The sequence below is a fragment of the Poecilia formosa genome, unplaced genomic scaffold, assembly GCF_000485575.1.
Source record: "Poecilia formosa unplaced genomic scaffold, Poecilia_formosa-5.1.2 Scaffold3, whole genome shotgun sequence".
Taxonomy (NCBI): domain Eukaryota; kingdom Metazoa; phylum Chordata; class Actinopteri; order Cyprinodontiformes; family Poeciliidae; genus Poecilia; species Poecilia formosa.
Window position 1 is genome coordinate 6,761,299 of NW_006799942.1, and position 24,444 is coordinate 6,785,742.

At 38.5% G+C, this 24,444-nt stretch overlaps 2 protein-coding genes and 2 long non-coding RNA genes across 6 annotated transcripts in view; 2 read left to right on the plus strand and 2 right to left on the minus strand.

Annotated features, from left to right (window-relative positions):
* The window catches only part of LOC103141826 (serine/threonine-protein kinase PAK 3), a 33,498-nt gene extending 14,797 nt beyond the window's left edge, over nt 1-18,701 (plus strand). For 2 of the 3 annotated variants that reach the window (XM_007557615.2, XM_007557623.2), the window contains exons 2-16: nt 2,983-3,176; nt 3,296-3,396; nt 5,336-5,489; nt 5,586-5,623; nt 7,649-7,711; nt 10,146-10,301; nt 10,372-10,546; nt 12,295-12,358; nt 13,995-14,043; nt 14,125-14,237; nt 14,838-14,955; nt 15,084-15,183; nt 15,275-15,471; nt 16,535-16,672; nt 17,571-18,701. In XM_007557615.2, coding sequence (XP_007557677.1) covers nt 3,005-3,176; nt 3,296-3,396; nt 5,336-5,489; nt 5,586-5,623; nt 7,649-7,711; nt 10,146-10,301; nt 10,372-10,546; nt 12,295-12,358; nt 13,995-14,043; nt 14,125-14,237; nt 14,838-14,955; nt 15,084-15,183; nt 15,275-15,471; nt 16,535-16,672; nt 17,571-17,660 — 1,728 coding nt within the window. In that variant the 5' untranslated portion in view covers nt 2,983-3,004 and the 3' untranslated portion in view covers nt 17,661-18,701. The remainder of the gene's footprint in view (nt 1-2,982; nt 3,177-3,295; nt 3,397-5,335; nt 5,490-5,585; nt 5,624-7,648; nt 7,712-10,145; nt 10,302-10,371; nt 10,547-12,294; nt 12,359-13,994; nt 14,044-14,124; nt 14,238-14,837; nt 14,956-15,083; nt 15,184-15,274; nt 15,472-16,534; nt 16,673-17,570) is intronic. The other variant, XM_007557631.2, reaches the window with a different exon arrangement.
* A 717-nt stretch (nt 18,702-19,418) lies between these two features.
* The window catches only part of LOC107836892 (uncharacterized), a 17,584-nt gene continuing 12,558 nt past the window's right edge, over nt 19,419-24,444 (minus strand). Inside the window, exon 2 of the long non-coding RNA XR_001662865.1 lies at nt 19,419-21,618. This is a non-coding gene — a long non-coding RNA (uncharacterized LOC107836892). The remainder of the gene's footprint in view (nt 21,619-24,444) is intronic.
* Nucleotides 21,618-23,701, plus strand: LOC107836894 (uncharacterized). The gene is made up of 3 exons (XR_001662866.1): nt 21,618-22,999; nt 23,066-23,139; nt 23,550-23,701. It is a non-coding gene; the product is annotated as an uncharacterized LOC107836894 (long non-coding RNA).
* LOC103142245 (calpain-5-like) overlaps nt 23,980-24,444 on the minus strand; it is a 9,016-nt gene continuing 8,551 nt past the window's right edge. The window contains exon 13 of the mRNA XM_016674410.1: nt 23,980-24,439. Within this exon, the coding sequence (XP_016529896.1) occupies nt 24,260-24,439 (180 nt within the window). The 3' untranslated portion in view covers nt 23,980-24,259. The remainder of the gene's footprint in view (nt 24,440-24,444) is intronic.

Here is a 24,444-nt window from a genome sequence, read left to right on the forward strand (position 1 = left end):
AAAATGATTAGTTATTAATGTTCATGGTTTACATGTATGTCAGGAGACTTACCTGTTTCCGATTATCTAAGTAAATTTTTTTGCTATACTTATATATTCTCATTAATATTTTGTCATGTTGAGTAATACATTTTGAGGCCAACCATTCCTTCCTTTTGATTTGATACATGCTAGAAGATAAATCAATTTTGTGATGTTTTATATTACCTGTAAACATGCTGAGACCTTTTGAAAAATTAATTTGTGAAAGTGTTTATGCCAGTTTGATGGAAAAATAAATGTGTGCTAATGTTAAACTCCAGATAGAAGATGTGTTTTCAGTATAAGGACTTTGACCCAGGAGTGTTAGGAAATCATTGGGTTCTTTTTCTAATTTCTGAAATACTAAAAAGTAACATTCAAATTTTTCTGTGTTCTGTCAAAACAAAACTGAATACTTTATGGCGGCTTTACATAGTCGTTCCAATGTATTTGGGGTGATACACTGTTGTTATATTATGCACATCACCTTTAAAGGCATTTGTACTGAAGCTCATCCAGGCATGATGTCATCCCAACAGGTCCTACTTATTGTCTTGACAAGAGTTTTGTTTGTTGCTCAATATTGCTACAGAAATAACTAGTTCTGTAAATATGCCCAACATCAACCTGAGAAAATCTGTTTTAGGCTCATCTGGAATTCACTAAATGGAGAAAGAAATGGTGTCGAGGTTTTGATGTCCTGACAGATCTCTGGAGATGTTGCATTAATGGTTCCACATGTCTTTTTCTCCTAATGATGGTGTTTTATTTATGAAGTACGCCAATCACTCTTTTATTAAAACAGCAACATAACATGATGTTGAAATGATATTCCCTGGTAAATGGTAAATAACCTGTACTTGTATAGTGTTTTATAAAGTTCAGAGGACCCTAAGAGCAATGCAAATATAAAAAAAACCAAAACAAAAAAAACAAACAACTTAAATAAATAAGCTTGTTGGGGGTGCAAGTAAAGCCTGGTGGCCCGCCAGGCTTATAATACACTGGGTGAATCCCTGCTTGAGTTGTAGTTGTGTCAGACCACTAAACAGTTTTCCAAAATTTAAGGCATTTGTCCTTGAGTTCATTTTTGTCGGTTCCTCTTCAGACCATGTTAGTAAAGGACCTGGTTGTTTGTGGATTGTAACACCTTTAGCAAACATTTTCACAATGTGTTTTACATTGTTAAACTTTAGTTTTAACATCAGTCATTAAATGGAAAAAATAATTATGTGTCTTCTTACACGATATATTCAGATATCTGGTTGCCATTTGGTTTGCTTGCCGCTGTTATTTTAAAGTTTTAACTTTAAAGTGAATTTAATAGTACACAACTCCTAGAAGTCGTAAACTGCTTTGCTTTTATGTCCCTGGATCTGTAAAGATTTTTGCTTAAAAGAAGTGAAAACAAGCCTCACATTTAGGACTTGTGTTTGTTTCCTTTTACTGTTGCACAGTACCTGTACTGAACTGTGACCCAGAAACCAAGCTGCATGCCACACAATGATTTACGTGTACCATTACACTGCTAATAACTTGTGTCCAACATTTATTGCTCCGTTTTGCAGCTCAGCAGTTCACTGGTCGGCCTCCACAAATAATTTACAGCTGTCCTTTAATAACAGTTCTCCAAAATGAAAGTATCCTGATGCTGTTTTCACAATAATCTCTTCATTTTACCTTCTGAAGAGAATAAAAGTTCCTAAAAGCCGAGGAGAAAGACAATGTACAATTGGGTTGTTATTTAAATTTCTTTGTTTATTTGTTTTCTATATGCTCCACATCAGCCCTGATAAATATCAAATTACATAAGCATTCTTGTGGAATTGAAAGGAAAGTTTTTATGGTGAAATGACCCATAATTTGTTTATATTTCACTCATGTTTTTACAGCCATTTCACTCCATGCAGTGGCTTCTTGCATAATATTGCTGTTTTTGGAGACAAATCTGATTCAGTTATAGCTTTTTGTTATGCTCCATCTTCCTACCTATCCCATTCCCCTACTCCAAACCCGCCGTACTTGGAAATAAACAGTCTTTTGTGCCCTGTCAGATTTTTGTTGTCTTGAGCCATGGTTGCATAAAATCCCACAGGCTACTGTGAAACCAAATGTGTAATTTTTCAGAGACGGCGCACACTGTTGTAGACCAGGGGAGTGTGTCTTTGTCTGCTAATGTAGGTCTCCACTAAGGGGGCCGCCTGGATGTCCCGCTTTCTGGGACGGCTGTGCTGCATATCACATGATAGGCTTGGCCTCAGGGTGAAGCAGTGAAGCAGTGAAGGAGTGTAACATGGCGGAGGGATGGGTAGATGGGAGAAGAGAATGATAGAAGAGTTTCCTCGTGCCAGATTATCTTAGAGTCAAATCCTGGTTACTTTCACAGCTGAAAAGATTCACTGGACAGCGCACGCCACCACAGCTCGAGAAACCCCAGCATTTACAGAGCACAGTAGCAAAATGTTGCCTGTTTATGCAATTTTTCGGCTTTTTTTTTTACCCACCTAAATTATTTTAAAGAGTGAAATTTAAATAATAAAAACAGCTTTGGTGTTTGGATTTATTCTCTTATCCAAATCGGGGATGATCAAACGTGTAAGAAGTGAACTTTTTGACCTATTTACATAAACGTGTGAAACAAAATAACATCACGTATTCCCCTGAACAAACCATTCCTAACTTGAAACGTGGTGTTGGCATATTGTTGGTGCACAGCGATAAACAAACAGCCTAACCATGTTTCATGTCCAAAATGAAAAAAAAAAAAAGAAAAACAACTGTAAGCTATTAAAACAAACTGTTACTCTCAAATAATAAAATACTATTCCAATTTTCAACTCTAAATCCCACAGTAAAGCAGGTTTTCTCTTTTGTTTTCTCATAAGTTAACCTTTCTATGCTGGTTATTTAAAGTCTCTTTGTCCTCACTCAGACCTTGTTTGTCTCTGTTTTTCCTTTCAGGATCTTGTGAGTGCTACTAAAGATGTCTGATAGTGTCGATATTGAAGAGAAGCCGCCAGCCCCCCCCTTGAGAATGAACAGTAGTTCCAGAGACTCTTCATCAGTGAATCACGCATCTAAACCACTTCCAATGGCTCCTGAGGAAAAAAACAAGAAAGCTCGCCTGCGCTCCATTTTCCCCGGAGGAGACAAAAGTGAGCATCGTTCTGCACCTTTTACACTCCATGTTATTGCTCATTCGTGTAGTTGCACTAGTCTGTGTAATTAAAAAGAAACTGACATTAGAAATGTGCTGCTATTTATATTTTTGCAGCGAACAAAAAGAAGGAAAAAGAACGTCCAGAGATATCCTTACCCTCAGACTTTGAACACACAATCCATGTGGGCTTTGATGCTGTTACAGGAGAATTTACAGTAAGTATTCATTTCACTATAAAAACAAGTCATTAAATAAGTACGTGTTTCTGTTTCTGAAAAAAAACCCAACAACAACGTAAGTTATTTGAAAAGGTATACAGGTAATGCCCTAGCAATATTGGAAGACAAAAATATTTGGAAATGTGCAAGCTTTTAAAAATAAGTGTTTGTGACCATATCAGAAGATGTACTGTAAAAAGATGGAAAATTTCAGTTTTGGGTTAACAGAAATGTTGGTAAATGTAACATGAAAAATTGTTAAATTTTAGGAACAATTCTTATGCAAATTCAGTAAAAACACAGAAAATGTCCTGGTAATTTTCTGCCAAAACATTTTCTGTTTTTTTCCGTCAGAATTTTTTCCGTAATTTAACAGTTTTTCATGTTAATTTTTTTAAATCATAAATAACTGTTAAATTATGAGGGGGGAAAAAAATTAAATTGTGGAAAAAAAATTGATGGAAATTCTGTAAAAAATAAAAACAGAAAATGTACTGACAGAAAATTACCAGGACATTTTCTGTTTTTTCCAGATTTTTATTTTTTTTTTACTGTGTATGTACATTCTTAATAGGGAACCAGACTTCATGAAATTGTTTTTCTGCATCTACATATGCATAATGCAAATGAAGAGTGAAATTAACATTTTGCGTTAAATTATTCAACAAAATGCATAAAAATTGAGACATTAGCAGTCTTACATAGTTAAGGTTTTATATTTTTATCTTCTTTTAGCTTGGTTTATTTCGCTTTAAATGTGAGTGGCGTGTGTGTGAAGTTGAAATCTAATTCTCAGCCCCCTATAAAAACAACCTTTGCACTGAGAATAACGTGTTCTGCTCTATTTGACTTTCAAATGTTTGGGTAATGCCATCAGTGACATCAGTGACAACTAGTTCCTTGTTCATATGGAAAGCTATGTGCTGGTGGCAAACAGAGCTCCATTTTAGCTGTTTTAAACTGAACACTCACTTAAGCTCATTTCATGCTTTTCCAAGAGAACAGAGTGAAATACTGTTGATTCGTCCCTGGATCGCTATCCGAGTATCATTTTTCCTGAGCCCCTTCTGACACCAGTTATATAGCAGTGGCTATTTTCAGCAGAGATTAAGCTTTAAGTGTAAAACTGTGCAGAGAGTGTGATGAGACACTGGTAAATGACATTAACCCGCACTAAAAAAACTGGATTCCCAAATGGATTAAAATACATAAGAAGACACAATTCCAAAAATATATAAAACTCTTCTACATGTCTACTGTAAATAGGCCATAAAAATTCAAAGTGACCCGGAGCGGTAAATGTTGAACTTCGTTCAACGTTTCAACGCTCAACATTTACAGTTTGCATGTGCTAAATACCAAGATAATAAGAAACATTTTTTAATTAAGAAGTCTACACACACTAACGTTCGTTAAAATCATTTGAGGCATCATTGGATGTATTTTAAGTCAACATCTCAAAGAGCTCCCTTGTAAAAAAAACAACAACAAAAAAACAGCCTAATGCACAGATATCGGGAACAAGTGAAGTAATACCTCCGATACTCATGGGGGCAGTGTAGCTCAGTAGAGTTCATGTGTGATCAGTGAAAGGAACAACGAAGGTGATAAAAATAGCTGTTTAAAGAGTTGCCTCTGCCTCTTTGCCTGTTTTTCAGGAATGTACATGATTGAGATTTCCTCTAAAGTTTCCATGTTTGCTATTTTCCTCTGAATCCAGAAACTTAGAGCTACCCTTCAGTGGCAGCCACGGAAATTTAAAACGCAGGCAATGACGCCTGAGAATGTTAGAAATTTGTGGACTTACAGTAAAGAAAGCATAAATAAGCTTTAATAGACAACTTTGGGTTAAGGTGGAACTTTTTGGACGGGAGGAAGGTCGCACGTACTGCAACACATTGACTTATATTCCTCTGTCAACGCGTGACCCCTTCAGGGAATCCCAGAGCAGTGGGCTCGGCTCCTACAGACCTCAAACATCACCAAGCTGGAGCAGAAGAAGAATCCACAAGCTGTGATCGACGTGCTGAAGTTCTACGACTCCAAAGAGACCGTCAACAACCAGAAATACATGAGCTTCACCTCGGGAGGTAATAAAACACCAAAAACCAACGTTGCAGAAAAGTATTTCAGATTAAAATGATACAGAATGCAAAAATATTTTTGTGATTTTTATTTCATTTTAGACAAAACAGCGCATGGATACATTGCAGCAAACACTCTGGTGAGTTTTTGTGTACCTAACTCTACTTTGGTTGGTGTTGGGTTTTCTTACCCAGACTCAGTAATATGTATGATTTCAAATTTGTGAATGCAGAATTAAAAAATATATATATCATGATGTAAGTGATAAAATATCTCATTGTAAATACAACTTTACCAGGTAAGTTCCAACAAATGATTTTATATGTCATTTCTCACTTTTCTTTCACTGTCATTTTCTGGGGAATTTCTGCAAAACACACCTTAAGATGAATCCCTTTCACACAGATTTCTGTGTGTTCCCTTCTAGGGGCTTTCTTCCCTGAATATATGGCACAGTTCTCTTCATTTTGCACTCACGCCAAACAATTTTGCAACTACGGCAGAAAAATAAGTGACTGCAGAGAGAGGTGTGCTGCCTATTGCTTTTTTTCCCCCTCCCCGATCCACTCCCAAATTCAAAACGAACATAGACAAAAGCGTCACTGGAGGCTCAGCTGCATGTAGAGAGATTCCTGCTGTGTTGACCTCAGTTATCTATGCTTTGAATAGCCCAGCCTGCATTCACTGGGTGAGGAAGAAGAGGAAGAAGCAGAATATACTGCCCCAGGGGAAAATCCACTGGGATCTCTTCATGCAAGGCCAGTGAAGGGTAAAAGGGTGTGGCGGTCAGTCAGGGAGGAAAGCTTTCAAATGCAGTTCAGTGTTTGGCAGCATCGAGAGGTGACTCAGCTATTGGCTTCATTGTCACTGAAATCCTGAGCTAATGTAAAGAAAATGATCACCAAAGACAGACAGCAGGCCCTTATCACACTGCTGATGGTCAGCTGCAGGTGGATGTGACAAACTGATGTGCATTTTGCATTAACTTACCAACTAATACAGCGTTCTGCTGTGCATTAACTCTTTACTATGACATTGTCATAATATGAGATTTCAGAGTGAAATGAATGCAACATTACACTTTGCGTTACAGGGAAGTCCAAGATTTGGTTACACCAAAGCTTTTATTTCATTTTAGCATATTTAAAATTTGAGCTTTGTGCTTGGTGTCTGCTCATGCTCTCTGTTGGTTGCTGTGAGATATTAGCTTCACTCAAGTTTGATTTTCACTACTTTTAATGAAAAGGCTAAAAAATTAGAGAAACAGAGGTGCTGCCAGTTTTAATGTCTCATTTTAGAGACGACCTATGAAAAACTCCAGCTTTCTAATATTCTCATATGGCCTTTATTTGACCCACATGAAGCAGAGAGTCCTAAAGTAATTCCAGTGTAAGACGGTTCTGCAAAGCACTGCTAAGTGGGAGCCTGAATACTTTTGCAAAGCAGTGTACAGATATCTTGAAGTACATGTTGGCTTATATGATTATGTACCCTGTAAAAATGTTTAAAAATACCGCCATCCATAGAAAGAAATTCTGTTAAAACATACTTTAGCTATGTTTTAAATACGAGAAGGTAAATGGGAAAAGATCCACTATACCTGTTTTGAACTGCTAAACATAGAAACGAAAAATCCCTGACACCTTCACAACACCAAACATCAGGACTTCTTTTTGAAAGTTAATTCAGATGAATCATTCTGTCCAGAAGGTATACTTAACTACGAGAATGGCAGAAATCAGACCCAGTGAGGACGAGCAGCGCGATCGTTGCGACTAAATGAAATGTCTTCATTGAGCAGTAAAATATAGACAGCAGGATGAGTGTGATGACAATCTGGAACCAATAATTGGGATGTAACCTGCTGCTGCATACCTTCAAGTGATTTTTATTAGCAGTTTCCAAAACAAATGATGACATAACATTTCGACACCTGCATCTGCTGACGCATCTTGAAGTGGAGAGGGAAATGTTGTTTTGAGCAGGTAGCATATTTTCTTCCCGCCACGTCCTGCCCTCATGTTGTGTGTTGGGGGATAATGATGTGGACATGAAGCCCTCTCTGCTCCCCACCCTGCCTCCTCCTCTATACTATACACCTAGTCTCACTCACTGTATGGGTTTGTTTTAAGTAAATCCTCCCATTTTCAACCTTCACATTCAGAACCGACTGCTGTCTTCTGGGCCTCCTGTCAGCCTTAGAACCTGCAGCGCATTATTTGACAAGGTAACTCCTCCATATTACTTTCCTCTTGATGTACCTCTACATTGGCTGTGAAGCTAAATTCAACTATTTGACGGCGTAACATTGACGGAGCCGTCCGGCTGTTTTTGCAGTACAAATATCAATTTGTATTGATATTTCATGGGGGTTTGATTGGCTCCAGTAGCTTTTGATGTCTTGACCAGATTCATTTTCTTCTGAAACATCACAAAGGGGATCATTTTTTGTGGTTTTCTTTGACTTGCCGTCTCTGAAATGGCAGGACAGTCGCATATTCCACAGAGGACTGTAATGGCTGTCTATCTGCATGTATGAGCTCATATTTTAGCAATTTAATCCACATTGCCAATAATCTGCCTGTGAACTCATCACCATTTTAGACATTACTGCATGGCTCCCAATAAAAAAGGAGCACACACACACACATGCACCGAGCACTCCTCTCTGCACTGCAGTCTTGGCCCGGTCTTCCTCGAAGCGAGTCAGAGGCCCAGTCTGTCTCAATGAAGGACTGGGACTTTGCTTTTAATCACCAGAACTAAGCTGCACCGCTTTCATTAATGCATGACGAGAGCGGATGAAGTGTTTCCATTCCATAAGAGGAAGATGATCCAAGGCAAATAATGTTCTTGGATGGAAGAAGAAGAAGAAGAAGGAGAAAATGGCAGCGCATTCGGCGTGTTAAATATGCCTGATTAATCAGACTAATTAAAAGGAACCAACAGTGTGTCTGCGGCTCATCTAGATGCTGCCCACCACCACCGGGTTGAAGTATGTCAGAACTCACAGCTCTGTAAAAGATGCAACACCTTGCTTCTTAAAAATTCATCCCTATCACTGGTTCATGGCACACCTTACCAGAGCCCACAGAGAAATGCACTGAATGCAACCTCACTTTCCCTTTTAGTTCTTGAATCATAAATGCTCTTCGTGCCAAAAACATGACTTTTCCCTGACTTTACCTCAAATACGTTTTGATCTCGATGATCTCTTTTTTTAAATTTTTATTTAATTTTTGAATACTTTTGTTGAATGATAATTAGAGATGCACCGATCTAAAATTCGTGGCCGATTTCTGACGACCGTTTAACGTTTCAATATTTATCTACGAAAAAGAAACAAGATCATAACATTTGTGGGAGAGAGCGGCCATGAAGACAAAATGGTTAAAGTTTAAATTTTAAACTAGGTTTTGACTCTATGGTAGAGATTAGTGAGGTTATTATGGGTAGCATTACACAAACAGCGATCTCTAAAAGCATCTTCCAGAGGAATCGTTCTCAAGCTGCTTTACCACTGCTACCTGCTGGTGGCACTGGAGCTGCCAATGAGATGAGTCCTCAAAACAAAATAATTCCCAGTATTGAACAGTGACTCAAAAACAAGCATGTGTGACGACGTGTGCATTGCCTCGTTTAGCAGATGTTCAACCCATTTCAAGTTGTAATTTACTTAATTTTGTAATTTTCCAGTTGTAATTTACTGACTGATTTGTACACTGACCAGGCTAACTACGATTAGCATTAGAAACTAACAATAAAAGATCATAAACCTTGAAACTCTACAGCTACAATTAAACTAAATGAGGTTGTGTAGAACCAGCTATTGATTTGGTGCGGTCGAAATTGTCAAAATGAAAACGCTGATGAAGAGTTTCTTTTTATTTTTATTATTTTGGGTATCATGAAGTTTTATACGATAGAAAACCATATTGGATGACAAGGCTGTGATTGATGAGACGCTCCCTAATTGTAGCATTTAAAACTCGATTTTATCTTTATTTTTCCAACACGAATTTGGAAATTTTAACTTTTGAGTTAAAATAGAAACATATTTAAAGAACAGTCTTAATCCAATGATTCAGTGCCAATCGATGACGGATAGTTTATTTTTATGTTGATACATGGAAAGCTTGGCTTTAGTCAAGGTGTTTGTTACAAACGGTGAACCACGGCTGCTGGGAAACAACTATAATCTCTCCTTCAACATGAGTTTTAGACATGTCTTATAATAATGCTCAATTATAAAACATGTCTTCCTTTAAACCCCAGACTATAATATATACAGCTAACTGTTAGTGTTTAATAGTTTGCACTCACTGTCAGGAAAAAGATTTGAATTTTGAGTTTGAAAATTGGTTCAAAGTGGTCACCAATCAGTATCTCAGTGCATCTCTAATGATGATTTGTTTATGTAAATCATTAAATTATTTAATGTGGTTCCCACAAGCACCCATTTTATTTTATTTTTGCATTTCACTCAAGAAAACACAGATGTTGAACGTGTAACATGGCTGGTTTGGAGAATGCAGGCCGTTTATTCCTGGTGGTAACAGATCAAAACAGTGTTACATTTGGGGAGCATGTTAGCATCTAGACATATCGCATTAATTAAATGCTACATTCACCTCTTCCGACTTGCATCTCTCCCCATCCAGGGTGCCAAAACGTCAACAACAGAACCCCCGATTGCTCCGCCCGTTTCAGAAGAGGAGGACGAGGAGGAGGAGGAAGAGGAGGAAGAAGATGAAGACGAGGACGACGAGGACGAGCTGCCCCCGGTCATCGCCCCTCGACCTGAGCACACCAAATCTGTGAGTTCAGGAGCCACCGGTTGGTCCGGTCACTCGGCTGCTGTAACACATTCTGACTCTTCTGATGCAGATCTACACGCGCTCCGTCATGGACCCACCAAAGCCCCCCGCCCCGGTCAAAGAGGAGTCAACTCCACCAGAGTCGCAGGTTCAGCCTGACAACACCTCCAACACGATGTACCGCCACACCGACCGGCAGAGGAAGAAGTCCAAGATGACAGATGAGGAGATCCTGGAAAGACTCAGTATGTCTTTAAAGATCTTCAACAAAATGGGTTATTACTCCTTACATAGACAAATCTGAGAGAAATAAATAAATGTATATTTTTCTTTACTTTATATAAACCTTTGGCGGTTATAATTGTGGAGTGTGATTGAGGGTATTCATACAAAAACATTAAATATGAGATTAACCCTTCCAGACCGAACTGATGGGCGACGATCCAGTTAAATTTGCAGTACCGTAATTCCACCACACGTTGCGCTATCTGGAAAATCCCAAAGGTTTCTAAAAGGGGAGACGATTCGCTTTCTAGCCAATATCGGATTTTTACGGTAATTTCACCCCCGCCGTAGAAGGGAGTGAACTTAATCTGAGGGGCGCTCTTTTAAAAGAAGATAAATTGCAAAAATCACTTGCTAGATATTGAAAGCTCCAGCTGTTATGGATAAATTGGCAAATATATATTTACTCACAAAACATTTAAAGAAATGCATACAATTAAAATAAGCAAAAAATATCCAGGAGTAGATTTGAGACTTGGGTATTAAAGGATTAAAGTCTTCAAAATTATACATACAGTTTCATTTATACACATGCACTCCTACCAATATTTAGATAAATTTCCCTTTGCTATCAAAAAGCTTCCAGTTTATGTTTCTAGCCGGATGTTTGCCATTTGTTCTCACCAGGATTGATGGAGCTCATTTGGATTGTTCTGGACTGGCTTTTTTTAATCATAGTGTATACATTTTTAATAGGATTGCATTTGGCACAGCAGTTGTACAAGTTTCAACCGTTCAGCTGTTGATGTAATGCGAAGCTCTATTTGTGCAATTCACCAGTACCGCTTGTTGTAAAAATGACTCGTAGCTCAAAGCAGAGGCCAAATTTTGGTATCTATTCAGTCGATGTTTGTGTCAACTTTGATTACTGGTTTTGCTGCTGGTTCCAGTATGCATTAGCCTTGAGCCTTACTGGTTCCTGGATTCTCCGTAAACATTCTGACCAATTTCCTTTCATCACAGATGAACAGCTTGAGTCAGATGGTTGAAACATGGACACAATTAAGTGTTTCTAGAGGATAATGATCCCAGAATACATAAAACCTGGTTTTGGAATGGATGAGCAGGCCAGCACTAAGCCTTTGGCCCTTAACTCAACTCTATTAAATATTTGTGAACTGCTCTTGAAAGCCGGGTTCTTACCAGAAAACCATTCAATTTAAATGAGTTTAGGAATGTGCTCACTGCCAAGAAGAGCGGTCAGATGTCCTGCCACAAACTTGTTGGTGACAGAGAGGAATTTTTTCAAATATAATGAGTCATTTTGTTTGATTTATTCTTGTTTAGATGATAAAAATTGTTCAACACATTTTTCCTCTGATAGTATTCGTGTCAGTTTGTAATTTTTTTGCGATCCTCTTTAGTCAATATGTACAAAATGCCAGTTACTCAACAGTAGTTGTCTTGTAATCCGAAGGTTGTTGGTTCGATTCCAGCTTCCCCCGTTTTCCTTAACAATGAAAGCACTGGTGTATAAATGTTTATGCGTTCTTAAGATTGACTGGATGAACGTGGCTATCATGTAAAGCTCCTTAAGTGCTTTGCATGATGAGAAAAGGAAAATAATTTCTGTGTATTGACGTACTTGATTAGTTTTGTGCCTGTGATATAACTTCAACTTGAATCACCAGGGGTCCATTGTGGGGATCAAGACAGGAATATGCAGCCGGGATGATGATTATATATATATCTGTTCTCTCTGACTCAGGGAGTATCGTCAGCGTGGGGGATCCCAAAAAGAAGTACACACGCTTCGAGAAAATTGGACAAGGGTGAGTCTCTTCATGGCGGACAAACAAAATGAGTTTTTTTTTTTGTTTGTTTTTTAAAGCATCAGTCTCTGCAAGAGAACTAAGAGAGGACTAGGGTTGGATAACTGTGAGAAAAGTGAGTGGACAGGAAATGAAAACTGAATCCCAAAAATATGGAGACACAGATTAGCTCCACCAGCTAGCTGCCTCTCTCCACTTTTCTCTGCATCTTTAAATGCTTTTTTTATTCAGGACTCCTCTGAACAGATAAAAACATGCACTGGTTGTAATCTTCACAACATGATCAACATTTCCATATTTGATCAAGTGGATAGCTGAAGAGTGGGTAGTTGTCTGTTTACTCTCTGCTCTCTTATCTTGAATTTATTACCACCAGAAACTCTTGCTTCATAATTCCTAGCCCTGTGACAGAGGAGAAAGAGGAAGAATCAGCAGAAGAAGTCTTTTAACTGGGAGTTAAATGGAGACTTAACTTCATTCATACCCCTTGAAATTTTACATTTTACAGACGCAAACATCAATGTATTCTATTAGAATTTTATTTTTTAGACAAAGCAGTTCATAATTGAGAGATGAGAGGAAAGAGAATATGTGGTTTAATTTCTAAGATGCTTCTGTACTCAGACCTGAACTGTAAACACCAAATAAGGTTCAGCGGTAAATCAGTCCACAGCCAGATTGTCAAAATGAAGGCTTTCCTGACTAAACGGGAAACACGAGATCTGGTACAAACTTTAGTTTTCAGTACATTAACTTTTTGAAGAAGAGTACAGGTCAGTGAAGATAAATAGGCAGTCGGAGCTCATCCAAAATGTTGCTGCCAGATTCTTGAAGAACAACAGTAAGCTCGATCACACCAGAGTGCTGGTTCCCTTTTCATAAAGGCTAGAACTTTAAATTTTGTTGATCGTCTACAGAGCTTTAAATGAACATTTGAAATGTGCAAAAACTGTTTTAAATCAGTACTGAGATAAAATAAAAAGTGATCCTGGAAGAAAAGCGGCTAGTGCCTACAGAGGATCGGGGCAGAGGTTCAGCGTTCAGCAGAACACAAAGATCCAAATAGTTAGAACAGCCGTGTCAAAGTCCAGACCTTAGTTCAACTCAGAATCTGTGGCAAGACTTGAATCTGACTGATATCGAGCTGTTTCGAAAGAAAGAAGTGGAAGAAATGTAAGTTTGTAGATATGCACAGTTGACTGAGACATGCCTCGAATAGCTAGCAGTTGACATCAGCGAAAGACAATTCTACCTGTAAAAAAATAGAACATAAAACTTCACAAAGCAAATCTAAACGTTTGTGGTGAAAAAATACTGTGTTGATGAAGAATTTGGAAATATTAATTATTTGAGTTTCTGCTGTAATCCATAGTTTTGTACCAACTTAGTTTTAGCTGAAGATATTTTGATTCATGCTGCAAAATCTAATTTTATTGCAGTCAGATTAACTTTTTTAAGTCTTACTTTAATTTCTAACTCTAGTTGCATGTGCCAGCTTCTAAAAAACAGAAATGTTCAAATGTAATAAATAGATCTTTCTCCAAATAACAGTATTTTTTAGGTTTAAAAAGTAATTTTGTTTGTTTGTTTTAATGTTGTATATTTCTCTTTTAATTCTGCTGTTTTGTTTCTTCAGAGCGTCTGGCACGGTCTACACTGCCATCGACATAGCAACCGGTCAAGAGGTAAAATATAATGTTCTTCTCTGCTAATTTCTCCTGCTAATCTTTACCTACGTAAATACCTGTAAATATCTGTGGTATCAGGTGGCCATCAAGCAGATGAACCTGCAGCAACAACCCAAGAAGGAGCTGATCATCAACGAGATCTTGGTGATGAGGGAAAACAAAAACTCCAACATAGTGAACTACCTGGACAGGTTAGTCGTTTGAAAACCAGAACCTTGTTTCTAAAATGTAAACGTTTTGCTGTTGTCAAGGAAACCGTAAATGTGCGTTCCCCGTACGACAAAAGTTTAGGGATATTTTGTCAAACAGGGAATTCAAATTCAAAGATTTTCGGTTTCTTTCATATAAAGAGAAAAAAAATCAATGAGGCTTATTTAAGAATATTCAGTTTAGGTTTTATAAATTGACATTTATAAAACCTAAACATTTAACTTGGCCTCTATGGACTAAGTTAACATGATTCAGTTTGTACTGTAGTGACATTGAGGAATCGTCTGATCCTCCTTTTTATGGGATTTTGTCCTACTTCTACAGATTCCCTTCTCTCTCCTTTTATGAGTAGGCTGAACTCGTATTCAGGTGAAACACCGCCACCTAGTGTTTCAAAGCAGCAGGAACGCTGCAACAGTTGAAGCTGTCCATTTTCTCGTCAACCTTTCTGTTGTGGTCACGTCTTTGCTCAGTAAAAACTACGTAGACCTATAACGTGTTTTTACAAGTGGTTTGTCAAAGTGATGAGGCTTATTGTTGAAGGAAAGATCCGTCCCTTTCCTGTTCTCTGCGTCCTCCAGCTACCTGGTAGGAGACGAGTTGTGGGTGGTGATGGAGTATTTGGCCGGAGGCTCGCTGACGGATGTTGTGACTGAGACCTGTATGGATGAGGGCCAGATCGCCGCCGTCTGCAGAGAGGTAAGAAACCAGGTTTGAACAACCACGGCGTCGCCCAATGAAAGTCAGGAGGAGAGAGAGAGACCTCTCAAATTTGCTTCTAGGAACATGGATGCTGAATGCATGTGCCTCTACTTTTGTCCTCATAGTGTCTCCAAGCTTTGGACTTCCTACACTCCAACCAGGTCATCCACAGAGACATAAAAAGTGACAACATCCTCTTGGGGATGGATGGATCTGTGAAGCTCAGTAAGTCCTGTTTAAAGACTGGTACCAAAAAGTTACATTTTGTAGAGACAGAGTAATCAGCTAAATGACGTTCCTCTGCCTTCCTCTGCAGCCGACTTTGGTTTCTGCGCCCAGATCACTCCGGAGCAGAACAAGCGCAGCACGATGGTGGGAACACCGTACTGGATGGCACCGGAGGTGGTGACCCGAAAGGCTTACGGACCAAAAGTGGACATCTGGTCTCTGGGAATCATGGCGATAGAAATGGTGGAGGGAGAGCCACCTTATCTGAACGAGAATCCACTCAGGGTAAATGCAGCCCAGGAAAAGGTTGTTTTTTTTTTCCCATCGTTGGGTGCAAACTGATTCTGCATCAGCTGCACCAATACAATGCCTCGAAAACATTCTGTCGCAAGTATGAACTCTGCTGTATTTTGTTGTTTTTTTTCTTCTAACATCCAGTAGAGGTTTGGATAATTGTAAAGAAAAAAGAAAATGATGCATTTTTTTATGAGTGGGCCATAAGTAGTCCTAGTCCAAGCGATGTGTGGGACACAGTAAACATGGAAGGTGGTAAACTTTTGAGTCAAAACACTATGAAGGAATACTTACTGCCAATTACACGAAGGTGAAACATGGTGGTTGCAGCATTATGCTGTGGGAAGAAGGATGGCGTTAATTACAATCCTGGAAAAACAAAACTTGTTTAAAGCTCTAAAGAGTTTTTTTTTTTTGCTAAGCAACAGCTTGTAACAAACAGCCAGAGCTACAGGTATCAATTTATGGTTGCTTTATATAAATGCACACCACACTTTTCAGTTTTCTGTTCCAAAATTAAAACTTCTGAAAATCATGCATCATTTCCTGTCCACAATTTTGTAGCATTTTGTGTTGGCCTATCGCATAAAGTTTTGATAAGAGGGAAGTTTAGTGTTAAAAAGTTCAACTGAAAGCAGAGGATAAGTTATTTTACTGTCCCACAGGGGAAATTTGTTTTTGGGCTGCAGCCACTTCACCTTATAAAGTACATCAGGCAACTAAACATCAGATATTATAATCAAATTTTGATGTTGGTATTGGTTAGCTTGCATATCTAACATAGATGTTAACTCGGATGTTAAAAAAAATCCCTTTTGCTTCTTACTATAACATAACGCTGTATGATCATCACAAACTTTTTTTGATACAGATTATTTGATCTTTATTAATAGAGCAGAAGAAATATTTACACAGAAAAAAATGGAGATTAATGTTGTTTGGTGGATAAACTTCAAGGCAATGTTTAGACTTTTTTTTCTGAAAAACGTGTTGATTTAATGTTTTCAAGATATTTGGACTTACATTTTAAAAGTGTCATTATGTTTGACTGCAGGCACTTTACCTGATAGCAACCAACGGTACTCCAGAGCTGCAGAACCCTGAAAGGCTCTCATCGGTGTTCAGAGATTTCCTCAACCGCTGTCTGGAGATGGATGTGGACCGCAGAGGCTCTGCCAAGGAGCTGCTGCAGGTGAATGTCCAAGACAAATAATAAAAATTAAAACTTCATGGCAGTTTTTGTCCCAAATATTTGGGTCTATTTGGTTTCAACAGACCATAAAATATTCCGCCACAAACATTTTGGAAGATTAAGCAAATTCTGGGTATTTTCTTTTTGCAGTTATAATATGGGAGGTATTTCACTTATAAATATTCATCAACATTACGAATTATTGCCTGGACATAAGCTCCTATTTCTTGCTGAAAAGTGACGTGCATGCAAGTTTTCTTTATTTTAAGTGTCTTAAGAAATTTGTGCTAAAAACTAAACCAAAACTAATTGGTAAGAAGTTCTGTTTTTGCGGTTCAAAGTCAGATTTATCCTGCTGGTGTGAGAAGAGATTTAATTAGATTGTAAGGAACAACCTGAAGTTGTCCTGATTTCCTCAAAAGTTAAGATTGAATTATTCAGCTCAGTCCACTGAACTGAACCCCATTGAAAACCTCCTGGTTATTTTCCTCCAAATATTGATTTCTGAACTCTTCCTGAATGAAAACATTCGTATTGTTGTTCCTAAATGAATTTAAACTTGTTTTCTTTGCGTTATTTAAGGTCTGAAAGCACTGGATCGCTTTCGTTATTGAGACAATTTCTCATTTTCTGCATATAAAAACAACATTTTTGCTTGGAACTTCAGAGACATGTTGTCAGTAATTCATAGAACAAAAGAACAATGTTCATTTTATTCAAACATAAACCTATACAGAGTAAAAGTGATCATTTTAAGTGGTCTCCTAATTTTTTATAGAGCTACATATTAGATGTATTTTCCATCTGTGCACACGTGTCACCTGATCCTCACAATCTTAACCACAAGTTGACAGAATCTCTCCTGTCCATGCTCTCATCTCCTCCTTTGTGCCTGCAGCATTCCTTCCTCAAGCTGGCGAAGCCTCTTTCCAGCCTGACGCCTCTGATTGTAGCTGCTAAGGAAGCCATAAAGAACAGCAGTCGCTGAGGGCGGGGCTCCCTGTCCAAGCCCAAGGCCGGAGCGCTGCCGCTGACGCGTTGCTTCATGACAGCAGGGGTTTGGGTGAACAGAGCGGGTTTGTGTGACTGACAGTGACAGCACAAGGACATAAGCCCCTCCCCCAGCCGCCGCCACCACTCGTCCTCCAGGCCTCGTCTGTGGGACGGACATCTGGCTTTGCAGCCTCTCGGCCACGCTGCTGAAAAAACAGACCTTGCCTCCGTGTTTACTTCTCCAGCACTGTACATGTAGAGCAGTCCATCAGAAGTATGTCAGACATGCGTGTGTGTGCGTGTGCGTGTGTGTGTGTGTGTGTGTGTTTGTGCGTGTAAGCGTGTGTGTGTGTGTATAAACAAACCGTGCACTTCTGTTCACATTATGTCTTGTTTTGGGACAAATCGCTCCCTAAGCGGCAAAGGAAAAAATAGTTTAGATAAAAGCGAGAAGGAAAGGTGCTCATTCTCAAGAGTGAAAATAAAAAACTGCTGCAGCAGCGAAACGGAGAAACAAAGATTTCTTCCCCATCCCGGGTCAGGATCGGCTTCCTTCCGTCTCGGTTTGGACCCGACGTCAGCCTGCATGACCGTGGTTCTGTGAAGAAGCACCGCTGACCCTCTGCAGATCGCCTCCTCTGCTGTGGCGTGATTCTGCTGTGTTTCGTGTGTTGACATGTGTGAATGAATGTAGGAATGCAACTGCCGGAAGAGGAAAAGAGATTCAGGAATGATTTTTTCATGACTTGCGAAAGCTTTAAATACCTTTTCCGAAATCAATTTCTGCAGTTCTTTTATATGATTTGTGCTCAACCTCTTGTTCAATTATTATTTTTTTTAATCACTGGACATAAATTCAATTTAATTTTTAAATTTGGTTTATTTTAAATTACTTCTTGAATATATAGAGTCTTCATTATTTATAATATAATTTCTGAAACCTTCTGACACAAACTATCATTTGAAACAATATTACTCCAAAATTTTTATCATTAATGTTTTTTTTGTTTGTTTTTTTTTTTTTTTCAGACAGTGCGATACAAAAGCCTTTCCACATTTTGTCATGTTGCAAACATCAGCTTTGTGTTTTGAATTTGGACTTTATTTATGATTCATAATTGTGAAGTTGAAGGAAAATGATCGGTGCCATTTAGCAGATTTACTTCCTGGATTGTCCTGTTTTTAGCTCCATGTCTCTCTAAAATGGCTTCTTATCGATTTCCTTTTCATTTTAGTCCAGCTGGATTATCATATCTTAGTAGTTGGGCTCCTTGATTTTATGTAGGATCCTAAAATTGATTACACCTTTAATATTTTTTTAATTGTAAGCTGTGCATTGTTTTCCTTCCACTGCCACAATCACGCTCTACAATGTTGTATTTGTAACATGGAGTTTGTGGTTATAAAATGACCAAATATGAAAACAGATTCAGTAAGTTTGAATACTTTTTCAAAGCACTGTGGAACATGTGATATGGTTTCCATAAATTAGAAGAAAAGCAATGAATGAAGATAATAATCCTGAATTCAATCTGAAGTCCATGCTTCTCATTTAAACCTTAAACCGTGAGCAAAAGATGAAATCCAGGAGAAATGCGTCTCATTTACAAAAACAACAAAATGTCTTTTTATTGTAATCTTAATTTTCCTTCTGAATGTTGATGTTAGAGGCGACCTGGTCAGGTGAAAAACTTCACGTCCTTCTCACATAAAATCCAAGCTGCTCCTCGTCCAGGCTTTAGTTGTTTTTTTGTTTTTTTAAATGTGTCTTGTATTTTGACTTGTTTCTCATAAGGTCGTTACATTTTGTTGTTAGTTTTCAAATACGTGACAGATTTGACAGGTGAGCGTTATCCGTTGAGCTAATTAAGGAGTGCCGTTCCTATGATTGTACCCATTCCTCTCGTATCTGGTTTAGAGGTTAAACTCATTCCAGTACAAAGTTCATCCGTCCGTGGTTGCATTCACTAGCTTCCTCCGGCATTCCTCCACGTACAATGCCGTGAGAAACACGCATGAACTCATCCTCAACGTTAATGTGTTAATATCGGGCTTTGGAACAAGTTAACTGTTCTTGCTTCACACTTTTTATAGCCACCAACGAACTTCTGACATAATCCTGGCTGGATAATTGATCACTTTTCTGAGCAGAACTGAGAGACTTCATTTAAAACATAGACTCTGCTTTTGAGTATAGTCTGTTATTTTCTAATTGGGAGCAAGTCTTTAAAACCAGAGACTATGGGGTTGTGTTTCCTTAAGCTTAATGTTGATCAGTTTTATTTGTTTGTTCCAAACCCATTTTAGTGTTCAAATGGAGTCCTCTCAGTCTGTGTTCATGTAAAACTGGCATAGAGAGTTCAGTGACACCAGCTGATTTACTGGAGACTTGTTCCAACAGCACAAAGGTCCCATGTACACATGAAACTGGTTTTGAAATAAATAAAATAGGTTAACATTAACCTACCTGAATGTTTCTGATGGGGACCTTGCAGAAATTTGCTAGGGCTGAGCAATAAATCAATAACAATATATGGCGATAGACATTTGATCAGTACATCAGATGAAATGTTGATCATTTCACTGAACTCTGATCCAGAACCGCACAGCATTCTGGGAGATGTGGGCGATTGAAAGGCTTTAGCCTCTCATCCTCTCAGGGCCAACTAAACAAAATTTGTGGCATGAGCTAGTTCACTGCTCTTTGGTTACCTAGCAACAGCCTGTTGAGTAAGACGCTGCAGCAGTTTCAGGTTTAGCCTGAATCACAGCTCAAGAGGAAACTGGATGAAACGGCAACGGTCACATCAACAGTCTGACATTATTTCAGATAACGAAAACAAAAAACAAATAACTATCGATGTCAACTGATATGACATTCTTATGGTAGAACGATTTTTAATCATATTGTCCAGCCCCAGGCCATATTTTAAAAACCAGACCTATGGCAGGACATGAGTTCTGTCAGAACCTTGTTGGTGGCTACAGAAAGAATGAAGTGAATAAACGACCAAAACCGACGACGTTCCTGCCGATGACGAGTGGATGCACATTTCTTACCGGCATTGTAGCTCCCCTGTGTGTGTGTGTGCGTGTGTGTGTGGGTCTGTTTGTGTGTGTGTGATGATGATGATGATGATGATGATGATAGGGGGCTGCCTCAATCTGCACTAAAAGATGCCTCACTCCTGTTTTCCACCTTACCTTTGAGGTGCAGGGTAGCTGCTCAGAAACATTGTACCTCCTCTGTACAGAAGATGCAGGAGAGGCGACAGACCTGAGGACGCAGCAGATTCCATGCATGTGAAAACAAACTGTACACTGTTATCTCCCGAAACGCATAGGCTGGGATTGTTAGGAAATGTATGTATGTAAATATGGCAGGTCCTCTCCCCCTGCCCTCCCTGTCTGTTTTTCAGAACTGTGTAACTTAAGCTGATAATTCAGGTGACTCGTATGGTACCGATAAATGTTCTGCACCCTGGCAATTGAAAAAAATGAAAAAACAACAGAAAAACAACCAAAAAACAGAAAGTCCAACCTACATGCCGTCTCTGCACACTCCCGGATCTGCCTCTCTCAGATTTTTTTTTTTTTTTTTTTTTTTGGGAGGAGGCTCTATAGCAGACAGTTCTTCACCTGTGGAGCGAGCCGCTGATCCCGGCTCTCTGTGTGCAGGCCCACACAGTCAGTCCAGGCCGAGCGCGGCTGACCTTCTCTTCATCCTCTTCCTCCGTGTCGCTGCGTGTGGCCTGTTGGAAAACCTCCCCGGCCCTGGGACGTTTTGGCCTTTCTAACCCTTGTACAGGTCTGAACTATGAGCACAAAGGTGAACTTCGGGACAGGAGACGCCACTGACGTGCCCACCCACACCCACACCTGCCCCCCGTCCACCCCTTCCCACTCTTTTCTGTGGTTGCTCCTGTACATTCCTATCTTCTGAATGTGTAAACCTGTACACGTGGTGTGAAAAATTCCTCTATTAATGTGTATCAAGAGAATGGAACAAAGACAAAAAATGTTACTTTTTAAATTATCTTTATTATTATTACTCTTATTACTGTCTAGCTTTGTAAAACTGCTGATCTATCCGGCGTACCTCGGCAGACCTTTCCCTGTCTTTGAAAATAAATAAATAAAAAAAAGGACAAGCAAGAATCGGGGGAGAGAAATGAGGTTTTGGATAAACTATTTTTAACTGTGGTTGAAGCAATAGACTTTTTGAACTTTGAATCGTGCATGGCTGTGTCTTGAGTGTAAAAATACAAAATATTGCAGTTTGGGAACTGGACTGAAAATAAAAAGATGAGGAAAAACAAGAGTCTGGAGAATACATTTATTTTTAAGTTGTCATGCCTGCATAATTTTACCAACAAAGCATCGCCTGCTTTGTTGGTAAAAGCTACACAACCGATGATTGGATATTTTTTTAATTAATAATGGCGTATTTGCATCAGGTTTTAATGTCACTGACAGTTACTTCAATTTTGCTTACAATATAGTTTCATGAAGAAATTATTTTCCCAAAACAAAAATACATAGCAGTCAAACTAGAACATGTTTATAAAAAGAAGGTAAAGTAATTTTTAAATCACATTTTCAGCAACAAGGCAGTTCACACTGAATTGGAAGGAAACACCAACAACAAAACCAAAAGACAAAAGTTAAAAAGTATAAAACTACATATAGGTCCCCTGTTTAATAAGAGTAAGAAGAAGTCGTCTATATATACTAGCAGGTGTTTCTCTGGATTCTTGTTCTGATAAAAACAGATGTTGGTTCTCCACGTTTGGTAATATTAGTGAAGTATAAAACTAAATGTTGATTCCAGTTGTTCTGGGTTGAGTTCTGCATTTGCACAATATAAAGCTAAATGTTGATCCTCCATGTCTGATTCTATAGAAGGTGGCATTTTCTAAGTTTGTTCCAGATTTGTAAACTAACATGTAAACCAGTGTTAAAAACACAAGTAAAAAATTAATTGATGTTGATTTAAGATCTTATTCTACAACGAGGTTAAAGAGTAATAAAGTATAAAAAAGAATATGTTTGTAAATATGTTCATAAATATTGATTTAAAAAAGTGCTAAAAATCTTTAAAACCTGTGAAATATCCCTTTAGTGATTGCTTTTAGTGACAGATTAAACAATCAATAACTGGCACAGTCAGATTTCACATCAGCCAATCAGGTTGATTGTCCCGCCCCTTCAACTGCAGCGCTGAGATTTAGCTCAGATTGCGTGTAACAACTCCCTTGAGAGCTGAGAGCTGACGGTTGTTCCGTAAATCCCCTGTAAGATTGTGTTAAATTCTACGAAGAATCCTGAAAATTGGTAAGACAATGTTAAAATAGTATCGCAGAATTAATAATTCAAAATAGTGAATGTGGTTTTTCTTAGATCTCAGAAAGCTTCTGTTCTAACAGCTGACGTCCGGAAAAATTCCCCTGTAGTTGTGTAGCATTGAAGCATCGGTGAGTAATCGCACGGGCTCAGCCGTTGGCCCAGTAAATTCGCTAAAAATGGGCTAAAATACCTAATAACTGTTCAAATTTAATAAAAAATAAAATTGTATTGTAAACTTTATATCATTAATATTGTGTATGTTGTATTTGTCCTATGTAAATTTACTTCTTTTTCTATTAGTACATGTTTTAATATTTCGACATTAATGTCATGGTACTGTAATGTGCTCTTATTACTTAGGAACTTTCTGTTCTCTGTAGGGCAGAGCTAATGCGGGTTTCTAATCCACATTTTGAATGTTAGATTTAGTCTTATAGATGTACTTTGGCACTTTTAGATTGAAATTTGAATTGTTGCTTAAGCTTTGTTGATATTAGCATCCTAAATTTTAAGATACTTTACTTTGACCTTCTTCCAGGTCAGGTTTTTTTTTTTTATGGTGCACTTTTGAAGCATCGTGCCCAGAGACATCAAGATCACCCCCACAAGAACTTGGATGGCGAGCCCCAGCCCAGAGAACCGAGTGAACCGGTAGATGGTGACCCGACTGGTCACCAGCCCTGAAACATTAAAAAATATTTCACAGACACATTGGAAAGACTAAACAAACTTTGAAAGAACATTTGACAGAAATCAAAAAGACTGGGTTATTTCTTTTATTAATTTTATTTTTAAAAAACCACAAAATTTTGGTGGGGAACCAAAAAAGGTGGCCAAGGTAAAATCCAACTTTTTTATATACACAGTGTGCGCTCTGCTCTACACACCAAACCTAACCCCAACCGAAAATAGAATCATCAGACCAAACCCAACTTACACTACACTACTGTAGGGATGAGAAAAGTAAAGTAAATTAACTTGCCATCTACTATTAAAGGTATTTAAAGTAACCTGTCTTGTGGGTTACAAACAGTTTCTCTAAATCTTGCTCCAATATTAAAAGGTAGGTCCCCCAAGTTCAATAAGAATAATAAGAAATCAAAGATTTACCCAAAATCTGGTCAGAAGCATCTTGTTTCCTTCTAACTTTCTAAAAATTAACTCAACATGGACAGTGCTTGAGCTGTTTTGGTTCACTGACACACAAAGATCCTGTATGTTTTAAATATTGATGAAGGCGCCGTCTCATTACAAGGCTGTCAGCTCGTTTGAAGTGACGAGCCTCAGGGCGATTATGCTGGGCATATTGTCTGCCTTCTTACTGCCTTTATTCTTCAGCCAATACCAACGGGAAGAGTTGTCATCAGGCATCCCTGGCAGTAATACTTCTCCCAAGAATTTGTCCGACCCCTGGTCAGCGCTCCACAACTGGA